This window comes from Scyliorhinus torazame, chromosome 1 (assembly GCF_047496885.1).
Source record: "Scyliorhinus torazame isolate Kashiwa2021f chromosome 1, sScyTor2.1, whole genome shotgun sequence".
In the NCBI taxonomy this organism is placed as follows: Eukaryota; Metazoa; Chordata; class Chondrichthyes; order Carcharhiniformes; family Scyliorhinidae; genus Scyliorhinus; species Scyliorhinus torazame.
This window is the reverse complement of record NC_092707.1, coordinates 155,079,415-155,107,044: the sequence shown is the minus strand read 5'-3', so window position 1 is coordinate 155,107,044 and position 27,630 is coordinate 155,079,415. Positions and strand designations below refer to the sequence as shown.

At 45.9% G+C, this 27,630-nt stretch overlaps 1 protein-coding gene across 3 annotated transcripts in view; it reads right to left on the bottom strand.

Moving 5' to 3' along the window:
• Positions 1–3,269: 3,269 nt before the first annotated feature.
• Positions 3,270–27,630, bottom strand: part of LOC140429816 (stathmin-like) — a 56,884-nt gene continuing 32,523 nt past the window's right edge. For 2 of the 3 annotated variants that reach the window (XM_072517276.1, XM_072517286.1), the window contains exons 3-5: positions 6,929–7,092; positions 5,833–6,024; positions 3,270–3,460 (exon numbers count right to left, since the gene is read on the bottom strand). In XM_072517276.1, coding sequence (XP_072373377.1) covers positions 3,398–3,460; positions 5,833–6,024; positions 6,929–7,092 — 419 coding nt within the window. In that variant the 3' untranslated portion in view covers positions 3,270–3,397. Of the gene's footprint in view, positions 3,461–5,832; positions 6,025–6,928; positions 7,109–27,630 lie in introns of those variants that run through there. The other variant, XM_072517267.1, reaches the window with a different exon arrangement.

Sequence of the window (27,630 nt, the reverse complement as noted above, 5' to 3'; positions counted from 1 at the left end):
TGGAAAGTTCGAAAATGCCTCAACATCTCGGAGTAACCAGTAATGTAGATGGCAATTGGCACGCATTTAAGCAATAGTTCAGTGTACGTGGCAGTTTTAGGATTACAAGCGCAGATGAACGAAAAATAACATTATTGCTAACTGCAGCAGGCCCCCAGGCGATAGAGATTTACAAAACATTTGTTTTGAATGGGAGGAAGATGATAAAAGCATCAATGCCATCATTAAGAAGTTTGATGAGCAATGTACTCTGAAAAGCACTAAACTTTCCAGCGGCACACATTTAGAACGCGCATGCAGAAAACAGGCAAGTCCTTTTGACAGCTTTCTTACCTACCTCAAGTTGAAAACGCAAACTTGTAATTTTGCAATGATTCAAGATCAGAAATTCTTCGGAATTAATAATGATAAGGTGCGGGAACATCTCTTACAGGAGAATGAGTTTCAGTTAGAAGACACGAGTAAGACTTGCCATGCCAGTGAATCAGCTGCGCAGCATATAAACACATTGAGTTTTGGCGCAAAAATTGGGATCGATGCTGACGTACTTGAAAAATGAAACACGGTCTCAGCAGTGAAGATCATTTTAAACGCTTGCCAGAAGCAGCCATTACGTGTAAAAGATGTGGAAACAGGCACCTACCGAGGCAATGTCCAGTATTTGGAAAAATTTGCACAAAGTGCAAAGGCAAAAAACATTTTGACAAACAATGTTTTACAAACAAGAAAGTTAATCTCGAAAAGTCCATCAATACTACTGATGATATTAACTTAAGAGGGCACATTTTTCATTGATTTAGTCTCGAATGAAGACAGGGCCAACAAAGCCAAACAGGGTAAAATGTCAGCTACAGCAACAAAAAAACTATAAAAGTGATATTTCAACAGTAACAAAAGACAACTGGACAGTTTCTTTCTTAATAAATAAATCACTCATCCATGTTAAATTAGATACAGGAGCAAGAGCGAACCTCAGAAGCATCAGTGATATTGAAGCTATGAAAATAAAATCGAGAATATTAAACAAGCCAGTCTTCTTGAAGGACTATAATGGTCAGAAAATTGACACATTCACGATGTGTGAACTCGATGTCCAAGTAAAAGATAAAGTTCACAAAGTCAAATTCTCCATAGTAGCTAAAGAGCGGAAGTCACTGCTAGGTGTTGAAGCGTGTGACGCGCTGGAACTGGTTAAAAGAGCGTATAGCACAGACTGTGCATTGAGTACTTACAGTGGATCAGTGGAGTCCATTGCACAAGCTTTTCCAGAAGTTTTTCAGGGTTTTGGTGTTTTACCTTTCACCTACAAGATTCAACTCAAAAATGATGCCACCGAGGCAGGCTTTAGAAAAGGGTTCAGAACGAATGTCCCTACCAGAAGTAAAATTCCTTTGTAAATGCAAGTATTGCCGCTGTCTGTTTATATAAGTGGAACGAGAACTGTATGTTCTTTTCGAATTGTTTAATGGGAACTAGTGTTAAGAAACTACATGTAAACAATTAGAGTTAGACTTGTAAGTTCAAATATTGTTTTCTTTTAAAATAACCAAACCCTATTTTTTATATTATCACTTCTGGAACGGATCAATCTTTCCACACCGCATTGTTATGGCATCTAGCCCAGTCTCTTAGCCACTGTTGAGGGATGACCAGCCGTCCGTAACGGTTACTCCTTTTAAAATGTTACCTTTTAGTCTATTTTTCACAATCTCCCTCCCAAAGTATGTCAGCTCACATCCAGTGAGCTGTACTGTAAATTGCGCATATGTTGGGTGATTTTGGACAAGGACAGAATCAAACTCAACTGTTAAAACACTTCACAGCAAAATAACACAATACATTGCCAGAACTCTTAAATAATGAATGGCCATTTGTTAGGGAACTGGGGGGCTGTGCGTAAAATTGGAGCAGCATCCAAACAGACAAGTGGAAAGGCACAGAATAGTGGGTTAAAGGGGATAAAATTCTGAAAGGGCAACTAATACCACTGCTAAATCTGACCATTTTTGTGTAATGATGATAATTAAACTGTCAGCGTTGGCAGTCAATACTTCATCGAAACTAGAAGAAACTTCCAGAGCGCACACACATGCAGAGCAACTTGGAAATACTGAAGTTGCTGTTAGTGATTCTACACTTCATGGGATGTAGGACTCCCTGGGTGCATTCCTAAAGAGATCAGTGAATTGACAAAATCTTCCATATTTTGCAGTTAATCTCATTATGAAAACCAATGTTAAATGAGGTGTAACTAGGTTTTTAAAACAATGTACTACATTATTACTACTCAGCACCTTTCCTGAAAAGGTAATTTTATACTTATGGAATGTCAATTTTTCCCACAATCTGGAAGAGGTACAAAATGCTCCATTCCAGTATCTGACTCTGTTCCAATCAAACTTGAATCAAATTCAATGCCATTTTTCTCCCACAGGCCCTGTAAAACACTTGTATGAAGTGGCTTCAGACGTAGCTAATTTACAGACTGGTTTCTACACTTGTCACTCCTTTTCAGTTTTATTTCGTTTTCCCATGCGTCATACGTTTTTGGCTATTTACACTTATTTTTCTCTTTACTGTCTCAATGTTTCCACTCTTTATACTATCCTACTCAGATGGCCTACTTTCTTTCTCTTCTTATCACATGAATATACTTGTTTGACCCTTTCCAGCTTGGAGGTCCACACTCAAGACTGACTTCAACACTTCGATTATCCAGATGCTGCCTGAACTGTCCAGTGTTTCCAACATTGGTTCTTTCAGAGTTCCAGCATCTGCAGTATCTTGTTTTTTTATCAAGAGGACTAAAACTAGGTTTAATCTGCTCTACAAAAGCTGTTTGCATGTTCAGTACTCCGGGTTGGATGTCCACTACAGACGTAGATAGCTCGACTCAGGGCTGCAGAAGAATAGTTCACCACCCCCACATTAGAATTTCACAGTAGCATCTTACTGAATTAAAGAAAACAATGTGCTCAGTCTTTAATAACAATTAATGCAGCTTTATTTAAAGATTAAGTTTAGGCATGCTTGGACAACCACACATTGGGACTAAAAATGTAACATTTAGCATGTACAGCTGTTATTGAAGAAACAAGGTGTAAACTACACATTTAAAAAAACTTCTTAAGACTCCATATAGTACCAGCAATGCAAAAAAAAAAAAACCCCAACAGCTGTAATATTTGAAATGACTAGCAAAGGTAGAACCATATTGTATTTCTTCCTTTCTCCCCATCTCCGCCACCCCCCCCCCCTCCCCCCCCCCCCATTCAAAATATGTTCTTATTCTTGGTTACATGTTTTTAAAGCATCTAGAGAGTTTGTTCAACATGTTGACTTTAACTTTTCTTTTAAAACTATTTTTGAAAACCCTCAATTTCAAAAATTCACACGGTTAAACAAGTTCTTCAGTTTCTTTGCTTTCTCTGTTCTTTCTCACTTCCTCCAGGTGTTTGTCCTAAATTATACAATAAAAATTAGAAAGGTGTTTTTATTGTTGTTGCATGAACTAATACAGCAGAGAATAGCCTCTATATAATGTGTAACTATTCTTTGAACTGAAAGCAACATAAACTTTCTGGATTATGCAATCACATTAAAGCCTACATTAAACATTGGCATTTAAACATTAAACAGTTGAAAAGCAAATCATTGTGAAGTGTGGTTAATATGCTTTATAAAGCATTATATTTCTCAATCATGAACTATTTACTACAGGGTAATTGAGGGAAGAGCTTTCAGTGCTGATGCACTCTTCAACCAAAACTCCCAGAAGACAACAGCCAGCAAAGATTCAGCACACGCTATTCTGAGTTGACAATTACTTCCGATTTAAAAGCTTCTTCAAAAGTCTCTTCACATTGTTTCAATTACTAATTTATGGGAATGTCATCATTCACACACTAATCACTGTCGCTGTTGACGCTATTAACCAAACAAGACAGGTACAGAAAAGGGCCAAAGTCTGCAAGAAGGGAAATGGAAAAAGAAGAGCAATAAGAACCTTCAAGGTAAGGACATTCACCTAGAGTTGGGGGGTGGTGGTAATGAAAAGTGCCTATGAGGGTCAGAGTGGTGAGGTTCAGTATACTCTGCTACTGCATTGTTTAATGATGCTTGGGAGGAGTGCTTGCTCCAAGCAGATTTACATCAATCACCCTTACGTACTACATCAAGTTTCCCATCTCTGCCATGAAGAAACCAAGGGCTTCCTTATTTGGGCTCAGGAGGTAATGGAAATGGAACCCGTATAAAAAGATGTTGGGGGGGGGGGGGGGGGGGGGGGAATAAATTGATCCTCTGCAAGCTAGCAACAAAGCTATTGTTGTAACAGGAGTTTATCAACAAGTTTGGCTAAATGGGTGAATTCAAACTTGAATAGTCTTTGCTAGTAAATGCAGGGGATAACTAACAAGGCAGATGTTGGGAAACCTTTGTACAAATAACATTCAATAAGAGATTATAGACAAAGATTGAGCTAGGCTCAAAAAATGGCAGACTGTTTATGCGCTTATGACGAGATTCAGATATTGGATATGATCAAGTTTGATTACAACCATTTTATTTGCTCATATTTCTAGAGCACACTGACTGACTAACTGAAATTCCCTCAGTAACTTGCAACCAACTTTAAAAACATGACATTTTCATTTAAAATCTGATACTAGGGGCGGCACAGTTAGCATTGCTGCCTCATGGAGCCGAGGATCCCGGCCCACTGTCCATGTGGAATTTGCACATTCTCCCCGTGTCTGCATGGGTTTCACCCCCACAACCCCAAAGTGGATTGGCCACGCAGGGTAAGTGGATTGGCCACGCTAAATTGCCCCTTAAATGGTTAGAAAGAATTGGGTATTTTAAATTTGTATTAAAAAATAAATAAAATCTGATACTTAAATACTTACATATGACCGAACATATTTTCCTTTGATTGACCTTGAATACACTGTGCTGTACTGACTTCTACTCTTTCCGAAAGAAGTCTTTGACATAATTTGTTTCAATGACTTCAACATATACCTTATCCCAAATATCTTTTATCTTTGTGAGAAATAGTTGTCTAAATTCTACATTTACTTAACAAAAAAACAAATCCGAGCTTCTGAAACATGCAAGACAAGCAACATGCTAAATTTATGATCCACTTTCCCCAAGGGGAAAGTCAACTTTACTCACATTACCAAAATCTGCATCACCCTAGTTGCCCCATGTTGCACCCTCTCAAATACTACATTGTTCCTCCAGTATGCGGAGTAATGTTGCCTACAGCTTATCAGATGGTGTGTACAGAATTCCAGCAACATTTTATCTCTTAGAAAGGTGTTGTCATATTTCAAATATAGCTCCAGGTTTCCAAAGTAACCAACTGCAAAGTCTAAGTAAACACACTCCGGCATGACTTACCTTGTGATTGAAAGATAGTAATAGGTTGGAATTTTCCAACATACGTGTCAATAGTTCAAGTGTACAAATGCATCACATGGCATTGGTCTATTATAGTTTCAACCACAAGGTCCAAGTTGTGATCCATGCTGCTGTTGCCACCCAGAACCATGGTCTCCCAGACTAAAAATGGCAATCATGAACAGAAACACTCAGCTTCAATAACCCATCATGGCTCAATAAGTTGACAGTGCTCATTGTCTAGACTTGCATGAAAACTGGTGAGTTGGACATGATGCCAGAGGGATGCCAGCACCTATAACCTTGCCTCTTCATCAGCCACAACACAGAGGAATAAGAGCAACAAAATTGGAAAATAAATGTTCCAGGGAAATAAACCATCTGGATTCCACCTCTACTGTGTAAAGGGTGTTATAGTTAACTTGCCTTTTCACGAAGGCGCTCAAGTTTGGCAGCTAACTGAGCCTCACGATTCTCCTTAATAAGTTCCATCTTGGAAATCAGTCTTTCCTCTGCCAATTTGCTGAATTTGGTATTTTCTTCAACAGCTCTCTGAAGCACTTCCTTTACATGCTCCTGTTTTTCAGCCAACTGCTTCAGAACTTCTGCTTCATGTGACTAGGGAAAGAACAGAGATCAATTGTTCAGCTGAACATTTGAGATCACAAGATTAGTTCTACATATTCAGAGATGCAAGTCACATCCTGGCACTAAGTATTTTGCAAAGAAAGAAAAACATTGAATCTGAACAAAAGGCATTTTAAACAGGTAATTCTCCATCTCCAGAATTCTTTTAGCAGATGAACATTGCGCCAAAGCAAATTAAAAGCATAAAACACATTGAACATAACACAAGATAGAAAATTAATCAAATAAAAAAAGTCAGTAAAAAGATAGGTTAATGCTTTGTCCTTCAAACTTCAAAAAAGATCTCCAAAATATTTGCCTGGTTTCATCTTTTGGATGCTGTATCTTTCCAATTCTTGTTACATATTTTAAGATTTCATTTTTCTTATTACTTCTACTGAATAAAATTACATGGAAAATGGATCTCAGCACATTTACCTACGGTGCCAATTGTATATAAATATTAAAAAACAGCCTCACAGCCCTTTCACAGACTGCATGGTATGGCAAATTAGGGTTTCTTACATAATGATTTTCAGATTAGATTCCATACTTGCAAGCTACTGTTGTGCAAAACAAGAAAAATACTCGGCTGCTCTGTAAGATTGGGATAACAAAGCTTTATTCTCATCCGGCCTTTACTATACATAGCGATTGTTTTCGTTCTCAAGATGATTTGTCAGCAATATGTAGTGCTTTACCAGTTTTGATTTTGAGCACTGAAAATCAAAAGTTCAAAGCGTGTGGGTGCTCAATGCACAAAAAGGAAACCTTTGCACAGTACTGACAACATAGAACAAAAACACCTGCCATTTAGGCATCATTTGTTATTTGGCCAAAAGGATTTTTCAGTCAACACCATTCAGCTCACAGTGTTCATATTCTATTTGAATACCTTTCGTCTGTTCTCTGCAGCTTCCATTTTTTTTTGAAGATCTTCAAGTGATCTATCTTTCTTGGGAGAAAGAGGAAATTCTGGAATGGTTTCAGCTGTGGGGCTCAGAATTATCTCAAAAGCCTGGCCAGAAGAACGCTTGTCTAGCTCCTTTACCTTAATATCTGAAATGAGGTACATTTTTTAAAAAAAGAATGTCATGGCAACATTAGCCCATCTTGATCAACAGAGTTCCTAAAGGCATTAATTGTGAGGGTTAGATAACAAGATTGCTGCCAAGGCTTAACATACTAAAGTTAATAATCTCAAAATTTAAATTTATAATAAAGGACACCATCTCAGGAAAGGTATTTGGGCCTATGAAAAGTTACAGTGCGGACTGACCAGAATTACCAACCTTAAAGGGCAAGATGTATAAGCTTTGCTCGTATTCCCTTGAGTTTAGAGAGTTGATCTAATTGAGAAATTTACCCCATCAAATCCTTTTACCAGTTTCGATGCAGATAAAGTTTTCCCTGTGGGGCATATCTAGAACCGGGGTGGGGTATGGGCTGGGGAGCAATCTAAAATTAGAGTTGGGTCAATCGGGACTTTTTTTCCCCCTTACAAAGAGTGACAGAAATCTACAACCTCTTGCCAAAATGCTGAATCAATTTACAACCTTCCTCATTATGTGCTACTTGGCTTCTCTTACTCTGCACTTGTTTCTGCACTCAAATAAACCGTTATTCATTGTTATGCACAAACTGAAAGCTGCCGCAACAAAAACACTCTTTTCAGACGACAATTTACATTTATATAATACTTTATGTCTCAAATATTTCAATTCATACACTAAATTACAAGTACTGATTCAGACAAATATAAATATGAACCCATATTCAAACTGAACCCATATTTAAGATGAAGCACATTAAGTTTATTGCAAAATTAGCATTCAGATATCAAATGGAGAAAACATCCACCGGTAGTTCATGGTTTTGTTGAATGTAGAAGGAATGAGTATGATGAACAGAAATTAGCAATAGTAACTGCACTTCAAAATAATCCATCGTATGTGAAAAACATTTGAGAAATTCGGAGAATAAAAGTTCATGATGTAAACTTACTGTCAGTGCTTTGCAAATGAATCACAGATAAAGTCAATGGAGACCTGACACAGGAAGTATGAAGCAGTTCTGATGAAAGGTCTATTATCTTTCTCTCTCCATCCATGCTGCTTGACCCATTTAGTGCTTTTAATATTTTCTTATTTTATTTTAGACAATTTTCATTCTGCCCTACACACTAATGAATTCTTATTAAGTATCAGGTAGAATCACAGAATGGTTACAGAACAGGAATTCTTATTTTATTTTAGACAATTTTCATTCAGCCCTACAAGGCCATGCCAGCTTTCTGGAAGAGCAACTCAGCTTGTCAAATAAACTCAAATTCTAAACATGGACAAAAGAGCCTAACTTAAGAGGCAAGAGGGGAGGGTGACTGTGCTTGACATCAAGTTGGCAAGCAAAATTGGAGTCAGTTTCCACTGGTGGTAGTCATACCTAACACAAAGGAAGATGGTTGTTGGAGGTCAATTCTTGCAAGAGTTCCTCAGGGTAGTGTTCTGGGCCCAACCATTTGGGGTCAATGACCTTTCCTCATCATAATGTCAGAAGTGTGGACGTTCGATGATTATTGCACAATGTTCAGCATCATTCGCCACTCCTTAGATCCTGAAGCAGTCTGTGCCCACATACAGTCAGACTCGGATATTCAGGCTTGGGCTGTTAAGTGACAAGTAACATTCACGCCACACAAGTGGCAGGCAATGACCATCTCCAACAAGAGAGAATCCAACCATCTCTCCTTAACATTCAATGGCATTACCATCACTGAATTCCCCCCGCTATCAATATCCTGAGGGGTATCATTGATCAGAAACGGAATTGGGACCAGCCATATAAATACTGTGGCTGCAAGACCAGGTCATAGACTTGGAATTTTGTGGGGAGTAACTCACCTCCTGACTCTCCAAAGCCTGTCCACCATCTACAAGGCACAAGTCAGGACTGTGATGGAATAGTCTCTTTGGAAGAGTGCAGCTCCAACATCACAAGAAGCTCGACACCATCCACAACAAAGTAGCTTGCTTGATTGGCACCTTCTTTTTTTTTAATAATAAATTTAGAGTACCCAATTCATTTTTCCAATCAAGGGGCAATTTAGCATGGCCAATTCACCTACCCTGCACATCTTTGGGTGTGGGGGTGAAACCCACGCAAACACGGGGAGAATGTGCAAACTCCACACGGACAGTGACCCAGGGCTGGGATCGAACCAGACACCTCGGCGCTGTAAGGCAGCAGCGCTAACCACTGCGCCACCGTGCTGCCCTTGATTGGCACCTTCAACATTCACTGCCTCCACCGCCGATACACAGTGGCAGCGGTGTGTACTACCTACAAGGTGTACTGCGGAAACTCACCAAGGGGCCTTTGACAGCTCCTTCCAAGCCCACGATCACTACCATCTAGAAGGACAAGGGCAGCAGTTGCATGGGAACTCCACTCCCAAGCCCGACGTGGAACAATATCACTGTTCCTTCACTGTTGCGGAGTCAAAATCTTGGAACATCCTACCCAACAGCATTATGGGTGTACTTACACTACATGGGCTGCAGCAATTCAAGTAAGCAGCTCACCACCACCGAGGGCAATTAGGGATGGGCAATAAAAACGCTGGCCTAGCCAGTCATACCCAGGTTCTGTGAAATTTAAAAAATGTTTTTAAAAGAAGTTGAACTCACCCACCTTTTCCCCGCAGCCGTGCAAATCTCTCTCCTTTGGCAATTACCCAATTCTCTATTGAAAACCTCAATTAGCCTACACAGTCAGGTAGTGAATTCTAGATCCTAACCACTCACTGCATAAAAAAGTTTTTTTCTCATGTCGTCTTTGTTCTTTTGCCATTCATTTAAATCGGTGTCTTCTGATTCTCTATCCTTTCGCCCCAAAAGAAAGTTGCTTCCATTCGGTTTTGTTCAGATTCCTCATGATTTCGAGCACCTTGATTAAATCTCCTCTTAGCTTTAATTTATCTAAGGTCTTTAGCTCCAGGGTCTCCAATTTATCTAAGTAACTGAAGTCCCTCGTCCCTGGAACTCTCATAAATCTCTAATGTCTTCTCGTCCTTTCTAGAATTTGGCACAATACTCCAATTGAGGCCGAATGAGTGTTTTACAAAAGTTTCACTATAACTTTCTTGCTTTTGCATCTCTTATATAAACCCGAGGATCCTGTATGCTACATTAACTGCTTTCTCAAACTGCCCTGCCACCTCCAAAACATTTGTGCACATAACCCCCCAGGTCTCTGTTCTTGTACCCACTTTAGAATTGTATTCCTTCCTTTATATTTCCTCTCCTTGTTCTTCCTCCCAAAATGTATCACCTCACACTTACCTACATTAAAATGTCATTTGCTAGGTCTCCATCCATCCTCCCAGCCTGTCTTTGTACTTTTGAAGTTTACTGCAATCCGCCTCTCAGTTCACAATAATTCCAAGTTTTGTGACATTTTGAAACTTTACCCAAGTCTAGGCAATTAATACGGATAGAGAAAAGTGATGGTCCTAATAATGACCCTTCAGGGACCTCACTTATACCCCTTCCTGGAGTCTGAAAAGCGATTGTTCACCACTACTTTCTCTTTCCTATCTCTCAGCTAACTTTCCACTGATGATACCAATGTCTCTGTCCCTTTCATTCCATGAGCTTCATTCAACATTGCTGACAAGCCAGTTATCAAATGCCTTTTAGAAATGTCCACATCAACTGCATTATTCTCATCAACCATTGCTGTTACTTCATCAAAAAACTCAAATTATTTACTCACTATTTGCCCTTAACAAATTAATACTGGCTCTCCTTAATTAGTCCACACTTGCCCAAGTGAACCAAATTCAGCTATGCTCCTCCTTCTTGGTGTGTTTGGTTCTTTGTACTTCATGAAGGAACTCCCAAACATTTTGACTTTTCCAAACCAAAATTCTTTAGAGTCTCGTGTGGTAAGATAGCAATCTGATACAGAGCACGTTATAACTACTCCTCTGGAACTTGCACCTAGCACTGACCACTCACATGTACGTCTTATTACCCTCTACGTGTCTCCCTTTATATTAGAGTCACAGATCACATGATCTTGGCCGAGAGACCACATGGTGTCTGTACCACCACCTGCTGGTTGGAGGTCACACACCATCCCACTATGATATAGCCCATAGGCATATCATCACATCCCTCTTCCTCACAAAACATTGAGATAATTTTTTCTCACAGGTAACAGTAAACATATAATTCATTTTATGTAGCTGGTACAGTGAGCACGTTTTACTACAAAGTGTCTATTTACATACTGTGCCGGACAAGTATCCATTTCCTTTGCGCTGGCTGTCTTTGGGTATTCAGTTGTTTGCAGAGGTTTAGGCAGCGCATCATCTCTGGGTGGTGCTACCATGCCCACTTCTGCGGCTTCATTGACATGCTGGATCACCTTGGTTTCTAGTGCTGCGATGAGATCGATGAAAAACTGTTCATCCTTGTTTATCTCATCTACTGCTTGCACCGCTCGTGCATAGTCCATGGTGGAATGCGCAAAACATTGTTTTGCAAAGTGCCCAACACGGGTGCACTTGGAACAAACTTTTAGATATGCCCCATGGCAACGTCCGGCCTGTCAAGTGCCACATTTTTGGTACAAGATGGCGTTGGCTGTTTAAAATGGCCACCCGCACTGGAGACCACGTTTCTTCATGATGTGTGTCAACAGCACTAATGGCGCTGGCTTCTTCCATGTTGGCTCCAAAATTTTGAGCAGAGTGCGCCTAATCTTCGTGCAGCAATCTCGCTCACCTGGCAAATCTTCACTGCCATCTCCATCACTCCAGGGGCTGTTTAGCACAGGGCTAAATCGCTGGCTTTGAAAGCAGACCAAGGCAGGCCAGCAGCACGGTTCAATTCCCGTAACAGCCTCCCTGAACAGGTGCCGGGATGTGGCGACTAGGGGCTTTTCACAGTAACTTCATTTGAAGCATACTTGTGACAATAAGCGATTTTCATTTTTTTCATTTCACTGAATCTTCCTCCCGCAATAATATCACCTGAAGCTTATCCAGTAAACCAAAGACAATTTGGTCGCGGATTAGCGAAGATTTCAGGTCACTGAAGTTGTATGACTGGGCCTTCAGCCTCAAGTCTGTGACAAAATTGTCAAATGATTCGCCAGGTCTCTGGGTATGCATACGGAACAGATAGCACTCAATGTTTCATTCTTCTCAGGGGAACGATGCTTATCGAAGTGCTTCATCACTTCATCAAATTTCTTGTGTTCCTCCCCATTATCAAAGACAAATGACTTGCACAGTTCGAACATTTGTGGACCTGCACTGTTAGCAGTAACACAATTCGCCTTTCATCAGGCTGGGCCTACAGGCCCACGGCCGCAACATAAAGTTCGAACTGCTGTTTGAACAGCCGCCAGTTCTTGCCTACGTTACCGGACACCTGAAGCTGCTGGTGGGCCCTTCAGCATTTTCTTACGCTTTGGGTTGCCTCAGGTTACAGTTCACCAGACCGGTCTTCAAACCGAATGCCTAATTTTGACACTGCCGTCGCTATCTTTAAATCTTCAGCACTCTGTGGTAGTCACCACTAACTGTATATTAGATGTAGTAACTGTATATTAGATGTAGTACGGTAAGGCTCCTGTACTAGAGGTATGGGGGTAAATCCCTGCCTGCTGGCTCCGCCCAGTAGTCTGTGTATAAATGTGCGCGCACACCGGAGCTGCTCCCATTCTGGTAGCAGCTGCAGGAGGCCACACATTTCTGTTTAATAAAGCCTCGATTATTCTCTACTCTGGTCTTGTCCTAATTGATAGTGCATCAATTTATTAAGCAGAGATTTTACAGCGATTGAACTTCGTATCAAGCCTGATCGCCTACAGCTGCACCCTCAAGCAGCCAACACCACATCGGCCTTCGACCACTGGCTAACCTGCTTCGAAAGCTACCTCTCATCATCGGCTGAACAACCCTCGGACGCAAAGGAGCTCCAGGTCCTTTATTCACGGGTGAGCTCTGATATTTTTTCCCTTATCCGGGATGCGCCCACTTACACTGAAGAAATGGAGCTCCTGAAAGGACATTACGTTCGGCTGGTTAACAAACTCTACGCCAGGCACCTCCTGTCCACGAGACAGCAACTCCCCGGTGAGTCATTAGACGATTTCTGGCATGCCCTGCACATCCTGGCGAGGAACTGTGACTGCCAGGCAGTTTCGGCAGTCGAGCATACAGAACCTTTAATCAGAGATGCTTTTGTTACGGGCATGGGGTCGGCGTAACATCCGCCACCGCCTATTGGAAGGTGGCACGCTTGACCTTGCGGCAACCAGGCAGCTCGCGAATTCGCTAACAGTATCCTCCCGTAACATATAGTCGTACGCCCCCGACCGCAAGGCACCCTCATGGACATCGTGGGCCCCACCAGCTACCGCCCCCAGCCTGCGCCGCGCAGCAGCCAGCCAACCCCAGGGGGCCCAAATGCTACTTCTGCGGGTAGACCAAACACCCCTGGCAGCGCTGCCCGGCGTGGAGCGCAACCTGCAAGACCTACGGAAAGAAGGGACATTTTTCTGCTGTGTACCAGGCCCGGTCGATCGCTGCTGTTTCTAGGCCCAGCGTTCCTACAACCCTCATGTGCAACCCATGGGCGCCGCCATTTTCGTCCCCGCAGACTACATGCGGCCCGTTGACGCCGCCATCTTCTTCTCTACAGACCACATGTGGCCGTGGGTGCTGCCATCTTTAACGCCGCCCGCCATGTGCGCCCCATGGGCGCCATTTTGGACAGCGCCTCAGGACCCCTGCTCGTCAGGAACTTCGTCTGGCCGTTCATCGCCTGCCACCACCGCCAACCAGCCCGAGCCTACCAGCACCAGCCACTCGCCTCGATCACCCTTGACCAGTGCCGGCCTCACAACCGCGACGACTACGGTGAAAATCGATGGGCACATGGCTTCCTGCCTTCTTGACTCTGGGAGCACGGAAAGCTTCATCCCCCCCTCTACAGTAAGGCGCTGCTCCCTCGTGGTACAGCCCATTACCCAGAGAATCTCCCTGGCCTCTGGATCCTATTCTATGGAAATCCGGGGGTACTGCATCGTGACCCTCACCACCCAGGGCGTAGAGTTCAGCAATTTCCGTCTCTACGTCCTCCCCAACCTCTGCGCTGCCCTGTTACTCGGTCTGGATTTCCAATGCAATCTCCAAAGCTTAACTTTAAAATTCGGCGGACCCCTACCACCCCTCACCGTATGCGGCCTCACGACCCTCAAGGTCAATCCACCTTCCTCGTTTGCAAACCTCACCCCGGATTGCAAACCCGTCGCCACCAGGAGCAAACGGTACAGTGCCCAGGACAGGACCTTCATCAGGTTGGAGGTCCAGCGGCTGCTGCGGGAAGGCATCACAGTCCAGCAACAGCCCCTGGAGAGCCCAAGTGGTAGTGATAAAGACTGGGGAGAAACACAGGATGGTCATCGACTAGTCAGACCATCAATCAGTACCGCAGCTCGATGCGTGCCCCCTCCCACGCATATCTGACCTGGTCAATCAGATTGCACAGTACCAGGTCTTTTCTACAGTGGACCTAAAATCTGCCTACCACCAGCTCCCCATCTGCAAGGCGGACCGCGAATACACTGTGTTCGAAGCAGATGGCCGCCTCTATCATTTCCTTAGGGTTCCCTTCGGCGTCACTAACGGGGTCTCGGTCTTCCAACGCGAGATGGACCGAATGGTTGACCGGTACAGACTGCGGGCCACTTTCCTGTATCTAGATAACGTCACCATCTGCGGTCACGATCAGCAGGACCACGACGCTAACCTTCTCAAATTTCTCCACACCACCAAACTCCTTAATCTCACGTACAATAAGGAGAAGTGTGTGTTCCGCACCAACCGCTTAGCCATCCTTGGCTATGTTGTGGAAAACTGACTTCTAGGGCCCGACGCCGACCGCATGCGACTCCGACCGCATGCGCCCCCTCATGGAACCTCCCCTCCCCCACTGCCCCAAGGCCCTGAAACGATGCCTGGGGATTTTCTCCTATTATGCCCAGTGGGTCCCCAACTATGCGGACAAGGCCCGCCCACTCATTCACTCCACAGTTTTGCCCCCTGACGGCTGAGGCCCGCCAGGCCTTCAATCGCATCAAGGCAGACATTGCCAAGGCCACGATGCATGCGGTCGACGAGTCCCTCTCTTTTCAGGTCGAGAGCGATGCATCAGACGTCGCTCTGGCTGCCACCCTCAACCAGGCAGGCAGGCCCGTGGCATTCTTTTCCCGCACCCTCTATGCCTCCGAAATTCGGCACTCCTCTGTCAAAAAGGAGGCCCAAGCCATCGTGGAAGCTGTGCGGCATTGGAGGCATTACCTGGCTGGCAGGAGAGTCACTCTCCTCACTGACCAACGGTCGGTAGCGTTCATGTTCAATAATACACCGGGGCAAGATCAAAAATGATAAAATCTTAAGGTGAAGGATCGAGCTCTACTCCACCTACAATTACAAGATTTTGGATCGTCCTGGGAAGCTCAACGAGCCCCCCGATGCCCTATCCCGAGGTACATGCTCCAGCGCACAAGTGGACCGACTCTGGGCCCTACACGATAGTCTCTGTCACCCGGGGGTCACCCGGTTCTTTCACTTCATAAAGGCCCGCAACCTGCCCTACTCCATTGCGAAGGTCAGGGCTGTCACCAGAGACTGCCAGGTCTGCGCGGAGTGCAAACCGTACTTCTACAGGATAGACCGAGCACACCTGGTGAAGGCCTCCCGCCCCTTTGAACGCCTCAGCATGGACCTCAAAGGGCCCCTCCCCTCCACCGACCGAAACACGTACTTCCTGAACGTGGTCGATGAGTACTCCCGATTTCCCTTCGCCATCCCATGTCCTGATATGACTTCTGCCACGGTTATTAAAGCGCTCAACAGCATCTTTGCCCTGTTCGGTTTCCCCGCTTACGTCCACAGCGACCGGGGATCCTCCTTTATGAGCGATGAGCTTCGTCAGGTCCTGCTCAGCAAGGGCATTGCCTCGAGCAGAATGACCAGCTACAACCCCCGGGGAAAAGGGTAGGTGGAGAGGAAGAATGGGACGGTCTGGAAGGCTGTCCTGCATGCCCTACGGTCTAAAAATCTCCCGGTCTCCCGCTGGCAGGATGTCCTCCCCGACGCACTTCACTCCATCTGATCACTCCTCTGCACTGCAACTAACGAAACCCCTCATGAACGTCTCCTTGCCTTCCCCAGAAAGTCTACCTCCGGGGTTTCGCTCCCAACATGGCTGGCAGTTCCTGGACCTGTCCTCCTTCACAAACACGTGCGGACTCACAAGGTGGACCCGTTGGTCGAAAGAATACAACCACTGCACGCGAACCTGCAGTACGCCTACATGGCGCACCCCAATGGGCGCCAGGACACAGACTCCCTCCGGGACCTGGCACCACCTCGATCCCCACCCATGCCCCCCCCCCCCCCCCCTCCGATTGATTGCCCCAGCGCCACTCCCCCTCCCCCCAGGGCAACTCACCACAGCCCCCGTCCCAGGACAATCCCTCCTCCCACTGTTTCCACTCGGAGATGAAGATGAGGCCAACACGCTCCCGGAGTCACAGGCGACCAAGTCGGCGGCTGCATCACCACCGGGACCGAGGCGATCACAGTGAGGATTGAGGCACCCGACCGACTGAACCTGTATATTGTGCCTGAACTGTAAATTTTTCCACCAACCCCGCTGGACTCTTTTTTTTTTTTAAACTGGGGGTGAATGTCGTAGTCACCACTTGTCATAATATACACCAGTATATCATGGTGCAGACACACAATGATGGACACACAATGGGAACAATCAACACACACAACACCGCAGCCAATCACCAGTTAGAGCCCACGCACTATAAAGACAGGGGGCATTAGAGTTCCCGCTCATTCGAGCTGCAGCTAGCTAGGAGGACAGAGCTCTCAGCCTGCAGCACAGACATTCACCATGTGCTGAGTGCATTGACTGGTTAGGACAAGGCAAAGGTCTTTAGTTAAAGCTAGTATCGTGTTAACGCACAGTCAGAGTATGTTACAACAGTTAATGATTCAATAAAATAGTGTTGCACTATTTCAAGTGTTATTGACCTGTATGTGTTCCACGGATCCAGAGCGCCCAACACACCACTAACTATATATTAGATGTAGTAACTGTATATTAAATGCAGTACGGTAAGGCTCCTGTCCTAGAGGTATGGGGGTAAGTCCCTGCCTGCTGGCTCTGCCCAGTAGGCGGTATATAAGTGTGTGCGCACACCGGAGCTGCTCCCATTCTGATAGCAGCTGCAGGAGGCCACACATCTCTGCTTAATAAAGCCTAGATTATTCTCTACTCTCGTCTTGTAGTAATTGATAGTGCATCAAACTCGTAGTACCATGTTATATCTGATCCTTTGTACTTCACGAAGGAACTCACCAAACACTTTGACTTGTCCAAACTGGAATCCTTTATTGAGTCACGTGTGGTAAGACAGCAATCTAACACAGAGCACGTTATCATGGAGTCTGCTAACTATTCTCTGGAATTTGCACCTAGCACTGACCATTCACATGTATGTCTTATTACCCTCTCAATCTTCTTCGGAAGATGGCCGGATGTCTTTCCCTTTATTTCCGAGTCACAGGTCACATGACCTTGGTCTAGAGACTGCATGGTGTATCTGTATCGCCACCTGCTGGTTGGAAGTCACACACCATCCAACTACATTATATTGCCCATATGCATATCACCACACTTCTGGGACCAGAAATGTATTATCTACAAAATTAGGATTAGCACACTTTAGAAACTCATTCAGCCTCTCTGCCCTTACACTATTGCTACCCCAGTCTACATTAGGATAGCTGAAGTTACCAGTTATAATTATTTGTATGGTTTCCCTGAAATTTCCTTCCAAATGCATCCTTCTATGGGCGTGATCTACCGCTACGTCATGCCTGACTGGGAGTGCGACGTGGCAGGTAGATGCCGGATAAGGCCCCCGAGGCTTCCTGGCAGCCGCGATGCCTCACGGGATACAGCCAAGTCCCACGAGGCGGCGAGCCCAGAAGCCCGCCTACAATGGGTGGGACCAGGCCTCGTGCTCAAGTAGGTTTTAAACCTACTTACATATACTTATCTGCGATCTACCGGCCTCCCGGGGTGACCTCAGCCAGCAGAATGACTCCCGGACCAACGGAGGCACAGGGTGGCCAGCGATAGTCTGGGGTGACCCCTGGCTCTCCCCCTGGAACGCAGGCTCCTTGGCACTGCCAACCTGCAAGATGCTCGGGTAGCACCTGAAGGATTTGGAATTTGGTTTTTCCTCCATTTTGGATTGTTCTTCCATTTTATGTTGGTCAGAACAGAACAGACTACCTGTTAATTCAGTTGAACTTCATTTTGGACACAGCATGCAAACCAGACACAAAGGAAACTGGCTCCTCTTATCTGCTCTGAGCAGTAGCTCATGGCCATTTGACATTGGGCCCTGCTTATTAACAGGTGCCATTCCATTCGCTTCCAGAAATAACTTATGGACTTCTGACAAGAGACTTTTGCCTCAGCAACATCTGTTCGGTTGGACAATGGAATCAACTTAAAGAGGCAACAGACAGGGGCCTCCGCTTGTGATAACAGAACTTGTAGCGTTTGCAGAATACGTGATATTCGAGTGGCCTAGTTCAATGAGGCTTTCATTAAACAAAAAGGCTGTTTATGAAACCCATCGATTCAAGGCCTGAGACCAGGTGAACGAAGAACAGCCAATGATCACAGTAGTGTGAATCTGCCAAAGCAACTGGACTATCCCACTTTTTGCTAGCAGCAGAAATAACAAAGAATAGACACTGTGATATCAGAAACCTGGAGTAGAATCACAGGTGTTAACACAATGATCTATCTTCAAAGTGTTACAAAAGACTCTGCATTGGTCTTTGTAACAGTATATGGCGAACTCGTAATGACACACTTGAGCACGTTGTGGCCGGTGGATGACGCGAGAGGCCTCCCGCAGGTTTCCCGGCAGCCTTCATGCCTCGTGGGATCTATCCAAGTCCCGCGAGCATCAGAGTCAGAAACACGCCTAAAAGGGGCAGGACCAAACGGCACATGCCAACTGTGTAACTGGTAACTGACTTTTTTCTTTTTTTAAAAAAAAAAATAAATAAATTTAGAGTACCCAATTCATTTTTTCCAATGAAGGGGCAATTTAGCATGGCCAATCCACCTACCCTGCGCATCTTTGGGTTGTGGGGGTGAGACCCACGCAAACATTGGGTGAATGTGCAAACTCCACACGGACAGTGACCCAGGGCCGGGATCGAACCTTGGACCTTGGCGCCGTGAGGCAACAGTGCTAACCACTGTGCCGCCATGATAAACTGACTTTGATGAACTTCCCCAGGATCTACCGGCTCACTAGAGGCTGCAGCTCTACCGGGCTATCAGAGATCCTGGGTGGTTAGGGATAATGCAGGGTGGCTCCCTAGCCCTCCCCTTCGAACATGGGCACCATGGCACTGCCAAGTGGCGGGGCACTGCCCGGGTGCCACTGCCAAGGCTCAGGGGCTAAGGACGGCATGCCCATGAATGGCGGGTGGAGGGTGTGCACGGCAGGGGCCCTGGAAGGGAGGGGCAACTCCCCAGGGACCCCTTAGCGGGGTGACCTCACAGGGTGGGGGTGCAGGGTAGTGCCCATGTGTATGGGGGATGACTGCCCATGGGCGGAAAGTGTGGGGGACCCACAAGCTCACTTCAAGATCAGGGCACCCTTTCAAAATGGCGGCCTGATCTCGGAGTTCAGCTCCGCAGTGCTGAAATTTGAAGTGTGGGCTGAACCGGTGAGAAACTCCCCAGGGATCAAACAAGTCACCGGGCATGCGATTCTCTGGAAAGATTTCGAAGTATGGTAGTGAGCAGGAACTGTCGTGCAAGCTTCCTGACGCTCGACCTGGCAAGCTCCGTAACGTGATTCAAAGTTAATTGGGCCATGTCATGAGGCCCCACGGGCTTCTCGCTGCAAATGAAGGCTCGCCAGCCAATTCGCTGGTGCTACGTTTGCCAGCCCCCCCCCCCCACTAACAAGGTTGAGCAGCACTTAAACAGCAGTTGCACAGCCAGCCTCACTCAGCTCGCAGCCATGGCGCCGAGACGACGGGACCCAAGATTTGGGGCTTCACACTGGGGAGGCTCCTCGATGCGGTGGAGGCCAGCCCTGTCCATGTCTCTCTCTCTCCCCTCCCCCCTTCAATTCCCCTCCAACCCTTCGCACACACACATACAACCACGCTCCCCCCACTGTGAACCAGGCGCGTGGTTAATGATACCCTCTGTCTCTCCGCAGTAGAAGCTCTCCCACAATCGCCAGAGAGGGTCCAGATCGGCAGAGGGATGCTGGACATACAAACCCTCACCACCTTCAAGGAACGGGCCTTGAGGTGACTGGGGTGGCCAAGGACAGAGCCGTCACCAATGTGGAGGTCAGCGCACGGCGAAGAGGTGAGGATCCACTGGGCCCCACCCGGAGGACCTGTCACACGCAAGTTGTTATTACCATACATGACTGATCCATCCCTCCCAGTGACGACATGTCCATTCTCCCGCAGGTCCTGCAGCCGACAATGCTGGCCCATTCCCTGCCTCCCAGGAGAACACCTCGGAGGAGAGCTCAGAGGATGCCATGGTCATGGCCATGGTTGACGCATCACAGCTGTCATCTCCACTCTCCACCAGCACAGGTACACATACCTCGGTGGGAAATATTAGTGTACAGGCCTCTGGAGCATAATCTGGTGGGCTCCACACAGCTGTTGTTGTACACAAGGCAAAAAAGCCCAGGCGAGGCAGCAGTCTGAGGTCTGCTGGTTCCCAGGTCCCAGCCAGACGCTTAGCCTCTGAAACAGAGTTACCCGGAGCTGATGGGAGACGTTAGGAAGCGGCCTGGAAATTCAGAGAGAGATGTCAGCGACTCCAGCAGGCCCATAGTCGATTGGAGGAGTCCCAGAGGCTACGGGCACAGGAGAAGTCACCAGCAATTCATGGCACTGAGGCCAACACTGCTAGGGTGGCGACCGCAATAGAAAAAAATGGTGCACAACGTCTGCATCATTACTGGAGGTTTCAAAGGCATGGCGCAGTCATTAACGGCTGTGCATGTGCCGTCGACAAGTGCACCGGGGCCCTCCAGCCCTAGAGTCCCCCAAGCGGCGCCTGCCTGGGGCATCGAAGGCCATGGGACATGGTAAGCAGCTGGCTGCCTCCACCTCAGATTTGTATCCTGGAGACACACCTGGACATAGTGGTGGAGCCCAGCACATTGAGGGTTACGGGAGGGTGTGGGGTGGGACCATTCGGAGAGTGGGTACACAGTAAAAACACAGACACAGTAAAAACCACAAGCAGTACGACGCCTCTGTCACTTGTTTTTGCAATGTGGGCTGCTGCTCGAACCCGTGACCCATCTCTCGAGGCATCTCCCCCTCCCTGTTGCACTCACACACCCTCCAGCCGTGGACATGACTCCCACATGCTACATGGCCCGTCCACCCATGGGAATCCACTTGGGTTGTGTGAAGTGCTTACTTAAGCATGATTGCCAATTCCCTATGAGCAATAGCCTTCAGCAGCACGGCCAGAGGCCTCAGCAGTCGGTGGGGCACACGGGCAGGGGATCGGGTTGCCCCTGGAACGGTATACATGATCCAGGGGTTGGCATGCTGGTGCCATATGCAGTTGCACTCCATTCCCCCTTTGCATGGCGGCCCACCCCTGCGAGTGTGCCCTGCCTCCCCACCCTTGGGTCCCCCACCGATCACTGGGGGCAAGCCCAGCACCCCCGAGCTCTTTGCCTGTGAGCAAAGATGGCTACTCACCGCCTCGGCTCCCCGCAGAAGCCCTTCCTCCAGGTTCACATTTTTTAAAAGGAATACTAATCGGCACCATGTGGCCACTTTCTGGGGAGGCCAATGAATCACGGGAGACCTTTAGGTATGGGGTCGCTCCCGTTAATTGTATGAAAATAGGGCTTAAGTGGTGACAATTGGTTTCTCACCACACGGGATCATGATTTTGCCTTCAGGAACGGGCTGGTTGCATCGTAAACTGTTTGGCGCCTGACTCGGTTCTCGTTTTCTGTCTCTCCCACTATTCACTGGCCTCTTTTTGCTTGAGTGAGGCCAGAGAATCGCACCCAAAGTATCATTTGATAACAGTGGGGAACTCGCCGGCAGAGCCAGAGGGAAACTCCATGAAAAACCCGCCACAAATGCACTCAAGAATGTTTTCTGTTGAATCAATTAATTAAAACATATGTAGGGAATGATGTAGAATGTCACATTAGAAATGTGATTAATGCTATACATTTACTCTGCATAACCATATAAATGATAATCATGAATAGACACTTATATTAATAACACACCTTGTATAACATTAAGTATAATTCATATTATAATCTTACACGAAGCAGTATAAAATATTCTGTGAATTAGAAGAGATGAACATATGTTTTAAAAGTAAAATGGTTTGGGTAGCTTCTAGGTTCGGAGTAAGCAGCTAGTGGGGCCTCATGGTCAGATAGGTGATTAGACTGATTTTGTTTTCACAAGAATCCTAGCTGCTGGCATTAGCCATTATCAGACGGGAGGAATTGGCAGCTATTAATTCCTGCCCTGGAGGATGAAGGAATCTCCAGCTGGTAAACATCTAGAAGCGTAACCTATTATCAATTCTAAAGGTTACAGGAAACTCCTCGGATACAAGGACAATCGTGTCACCATGGAGATTTTGAGAGTCGTGAATAAACATCACTTGTTAGGGATAGGTCAAGCTACAGAATAAGGGGAGGAGCAAAGAGAAATGATAAGACCATTAAAAAATGTACATAACCTCTGCTCTCACATCTGGAAGCCGAGATAAGTTTTGTCTAACTTCTTACGTGGATGTTAGGGCAGACCTCTTCTCCCGGTCGCCTCAGTATCTCTAAATAAAGTCTATCAACAGAATTCACCACGACTTCTGGTGACGGCCATGGAATGAGTGGTTGCACAGTTGGTGGCTCCCGCTCAAGGTGGATTCTTTTGGTCCTTCCCCACCCGAATGTTGTGGTGTATGAGTGCCCAGGGAAGGTAATATTTTTCTGGTGAGGTTGGTGTATGGATCAGCAGACAAGATGTGCCACAAGAAAGAGATAGCAGTTGGAGCAGGAACATTTTTACAGTGCGACACAGGTGAAGATGGAGGAAGGCAGTGACTGAGGGGAGCTCAGTGAATAGGACCAGGAATACTAAAAGGAATAAAACGCGAAGTAAAAACATAAATGGTAAGCGACGTGGCAGGTTGTTACATGAAGATATGGGTTCAACGATAAGGAAAATTAGGAGAAAAGTTAAGAGGAAATGTAACTTAGGAGAGTTTACTGGCCGAGGTGTTAAGATTCAGAACAGAGGTAAAAAAAACAAACAACATAAGTGTACTTTACCTGAATGCTCGTAGTATTCGGAATAAGGTAAATGAGTTGATGGCGCAAATCATTGTGAATGACTATGATTTAGTGGCCATTACTGAAACATGGTTAAAGGATGGTCACGACTGGAAGTTAAATATCCGAGGGTATCAAACTATTTGGAAGGACAGAGTGGATGGAAAGGGAGGTATGTAGCTCTGTTATTTAAGGATGACATCCGGGCAATAGTAAGGGATGACATTGGTGCTATGGAGGATAAGGTTGAATCCATTTGGGTGGAAATCAGGAATAGTAAGGTGAAAACGTCACTGATAGGAGTAGTCTATAGGCCACAAAATAGTAACATTATGGTGGGGCAGGCAATAAACAAAGAAATAACTGATGCATGTAGAAATGGTACAGCAGTTATCATGGGGAATTTTAATCTACATGTCGATTGGTTTAACCAGGTCGGTCAAGGCAGCCTTGAGGAGGACTTTATAGAATGTATCCGCGATAGTTTCCTCGAACAGTATGTAACGGAACCTACGAGGGAATAAGCGGTCCTAGATCTGGTCCTGTGTAATGAGACAGGATTGATTCAGGATCTCATAGTTAGGGATCCTCTCGGAAGGAGCGATCACAATATGGTGGAATTTAAAATACAGATGGAGGGTGAGAAGGTAAAATCAAACACTAGTGTTTTGTGCTCAAACAAAGGAGATTACAATGGGATGAGAGAAGAACTAGCTAAGGTAGACTGAGAGCAAAGAATTTATGGTGAAACAGTTGAGGAACAGTGGAGAACTTTCCAAGCGATTTTTCAGTGCTCAGCAAAGGTTTATACCAACAAAAACGAAGGACGGTAGAAGAAGGGAAAAATCGACCGTGGATATCTAAGGAAATAAGGGAGAGTATCAAATTGAAGGAAAAAGCATACAAAGTAGCAAAGATTAGTGGGAGACTAGAGGACTGGGAAATCTTTAAGGGGCAACAGAAAGCTACTAAAAAAGATATAAAGAAGAGTAAGGTAGATTGAGTGTAAACTTGCTCAGATTATAAAAACAGACAGTAAAGGTTTCTGCAAATATATAAAACAAAAGAGTGGCTAAGGTAAATATTGGTCCTTTAGAGGATGAGAAGGGAGATTTAATAATGGGATATGAGGAAATGGCTGAGGAACTGAACAGGTTTTTTGGGTCGGTCTTCACAGTGGAAGACACAAATAACATGCCAGTGACTGATGGAAATGAGGCTATAACAGGTGAGGACCTTGACAGGATTGTTATCACTAAGGAGGTAGTGATGGGCAAGCTAATGGGGCTAAAGGTAGACAAGTCTCCTGGCCCTGATGGAATGCATCCCAGAGTAATAAAAGAGATGGCTAGGGAAATTGCAAATGCACTAGTGATAATTTACCAAAATTCACTAGACTCTGGGGTGGTCCCGGCGGATTGGAAATTAGCAAACGTGACACCACTGTTTAAAAAAGGAGGTAGGCAGAAAGCGGGTAATTATAGGCCAGTGAGCTTAACTTCGGTAGTAGGGAAGATGCTGGAATCTATCATCAAGGAAGAAATAGCGAGGCACCTGGATGGAAATTGTCCCACTGGACAGACACAGTATGGGTTCATAAAGGGCAGGTCGTGCCTAACTAATTTAGTGGAATTTTTTGAGGACATTACCAGTGCGGTAGATAATGGGGAGCCAATGGATGTGGTATATCTGGATTTCCAGAAAGCCTTTGACAAGGTGCAACACAAATGTTGCTGCATAAGATAAAGATGCATGGCATTAAGGGGAAAGTAGTAGCATGGATAGAGGATTGGTTAATTAATAGAAAGCAAAGAGTGGGGATTAATGGGTGTTTCTCTGGTTGGCAATCAGTAGCTAGTGGTGTCCCTCAGGGATCAGTGTTGGGCCCACAACTGTTCACAATTTACATAGATGATTTGGAGTTGGGGACCAAGGGCAATGTGTCCAAGTTTGCAGACGACACTAAGATGAGTGGTAAAGCAAAAAGTGCTGAGGATACTGGAAGTCTGCAGAGGGATTTGGATAGGCTAAGTGAATGGGCTAGGGTCTGGCTGATGGAATACAATGTTGACAAATGTGAGGTTATCCATTTTGGTAGGGATAACAGCAAAAGGGATTATTATTTAAATGATAAAATATTAAAACATGCTGCTGTGCAGAGAGACCTGGGTGTGCTAGTGCATGAGTCGCAAAAAGTTGGTTTACAGGTGCAACAGGTGATTAAGAAGACAAATGGAATGTTGTCCTTCATTGCTACATGGATGGAGTTTAAGACTAGGGAGGTTATGCTACAATTGTACAAGGTGTTAGTGAGGCCACACCTGGAGTATTGTGTTCAGTTTTGGTCCCCTTACTTGAGAAAGGAAGTACTGGCACTGGAGGGTGTGCAGAGGAGATTCACTAGGTTAATCCCAGAGCTGAAGGGGTTGGATTATGAGGAGAGGTTGAGTAGACTGGGACTGTACTCGTTGGAATTTAGAAGGATAAGGGGGGATCTGATAGAAACATATAAAATTATGAAGGGAATAGATAGGATAGATGCGGGCAGGTTGTTTCCACTGGCGGGTGAAAGCAGAACTAGGGGGCATAGCCTCAAAATAAGGGAAAGTAGATTTAGGACTGAGTTTAGGAGGAACTTCTTCACCCAAAGGGTTGTGAATCTATGGAATTCCTTGCCCAGTGAAGCAGTAGAGGCTCCTTCATTAAATGTTTTTAAGATGAAGATAGATAGTTTTTTGAAGAATAAAGGGATTAAGAGTTATGGTGTTCGGGCCAGAAAGTGGAGCTGAGTCCACAAAAGATCAGCCATGATCTCATTGAATGGTGGGGCAGGCTCGAGGGGCCAGATGGCCTACTCCTGCTCCTAGTTCTTATATTCTTAAGGCAAGGGGGTAGCGCTCCCTGCCCAGTGGCCAGAGCAGCTGGTGGAGTTTTTGAACGGCAAATTCCAGAAGCAGAGGAAAGAGGCCTCAGAGCATTTGGGCAAGATGGTGGAGCCGTTTAGGGTAGCAATTGGAGCAGAGGCAGGAGCCCTCAAGGCCTGGTGATCCAGAAGGTGGAGGACATCGGTGGTGGAGCACGAGGATCGGCTGACCTCGCTGGAGGAGGAGATGGTGATGAGCAGCCAGAAAGTGCCAAGAGAGGCCTCTTTCCTTGAGAACCGCTCCAGGAGGCAGAATGTCAGGGTTGTTGGGATGCCTGATGGCATCGAAGGAGCGGAGGCCGCAGAGTTTGTGGCAAGAATGCTGAAGAAGCTGATGGGTGAGGGGGCCTTCGACTTGCCCCTCAAGGTGGATTGGGCACACAGGGCACAGAGAAGGAGGCTGCAGGTGGGGGAAGTGGGGGAACTGCTGAAGGCAATGGTGGTGAGGCTCCGCCGGTTCCTGGATGAAGAAAGGATCCTAAGGTAGGCGAGGCAGACCAAGAAATGCACCTGGGAGGGTAGCGAGCTGTGGATTTACCAGGACCTGTGGTGAGCTGGCTAAGTGGAGGTCTGGTACAATTGGATAAAGGTTGCCCTCTACAAGAAGAGGGTGAGGCTCGGGGTGTTGTACTTTGCCTGTTTGTGGACGATATATCAAGATGGGAATTTTATTTTGACTCACCAGACATGGCAATGGGCTTGATAAGGGATCATGCACTGGTAAGAGTATAAGAACATTGAACTTTGGAGAGGAGTTGTGTGTAAATTGTGGGACATATTGGGTGGGTGAATTGGGGTTTGTTTTGATGGGGGAAGCATTGATGATGAGTGTGCCTTTTGTTTCACTATGTTTGTTGGTGCTGGGAGGGCTTGTGTGTGGTGGGTGGGGGGGGCAGTGGTCCTGGGCGGGGCTACCATACCAGCTGTGTGGGCTAGTTAATAGGAGTGAAGTGAGGGAATGGCAGGAGGAAGGTCTTTGGGGGGGGGGGGGGGGGAAGATTGGGTTGCCTCTTTGTTTGGTTTGGGAGGGAGGGGGTTCTGGCATAGGTGCAGCGCAGTTGGGGAGAGATGGTGGCAGATATCTGAGGGCAAGCCTGGAGGGGTGTTGGTTTAAAAAAATAAGATGGCTGATCGGCAGGAAAGGGTGGGGGGCTGGGGGGAGGGGGAAAGAGAGC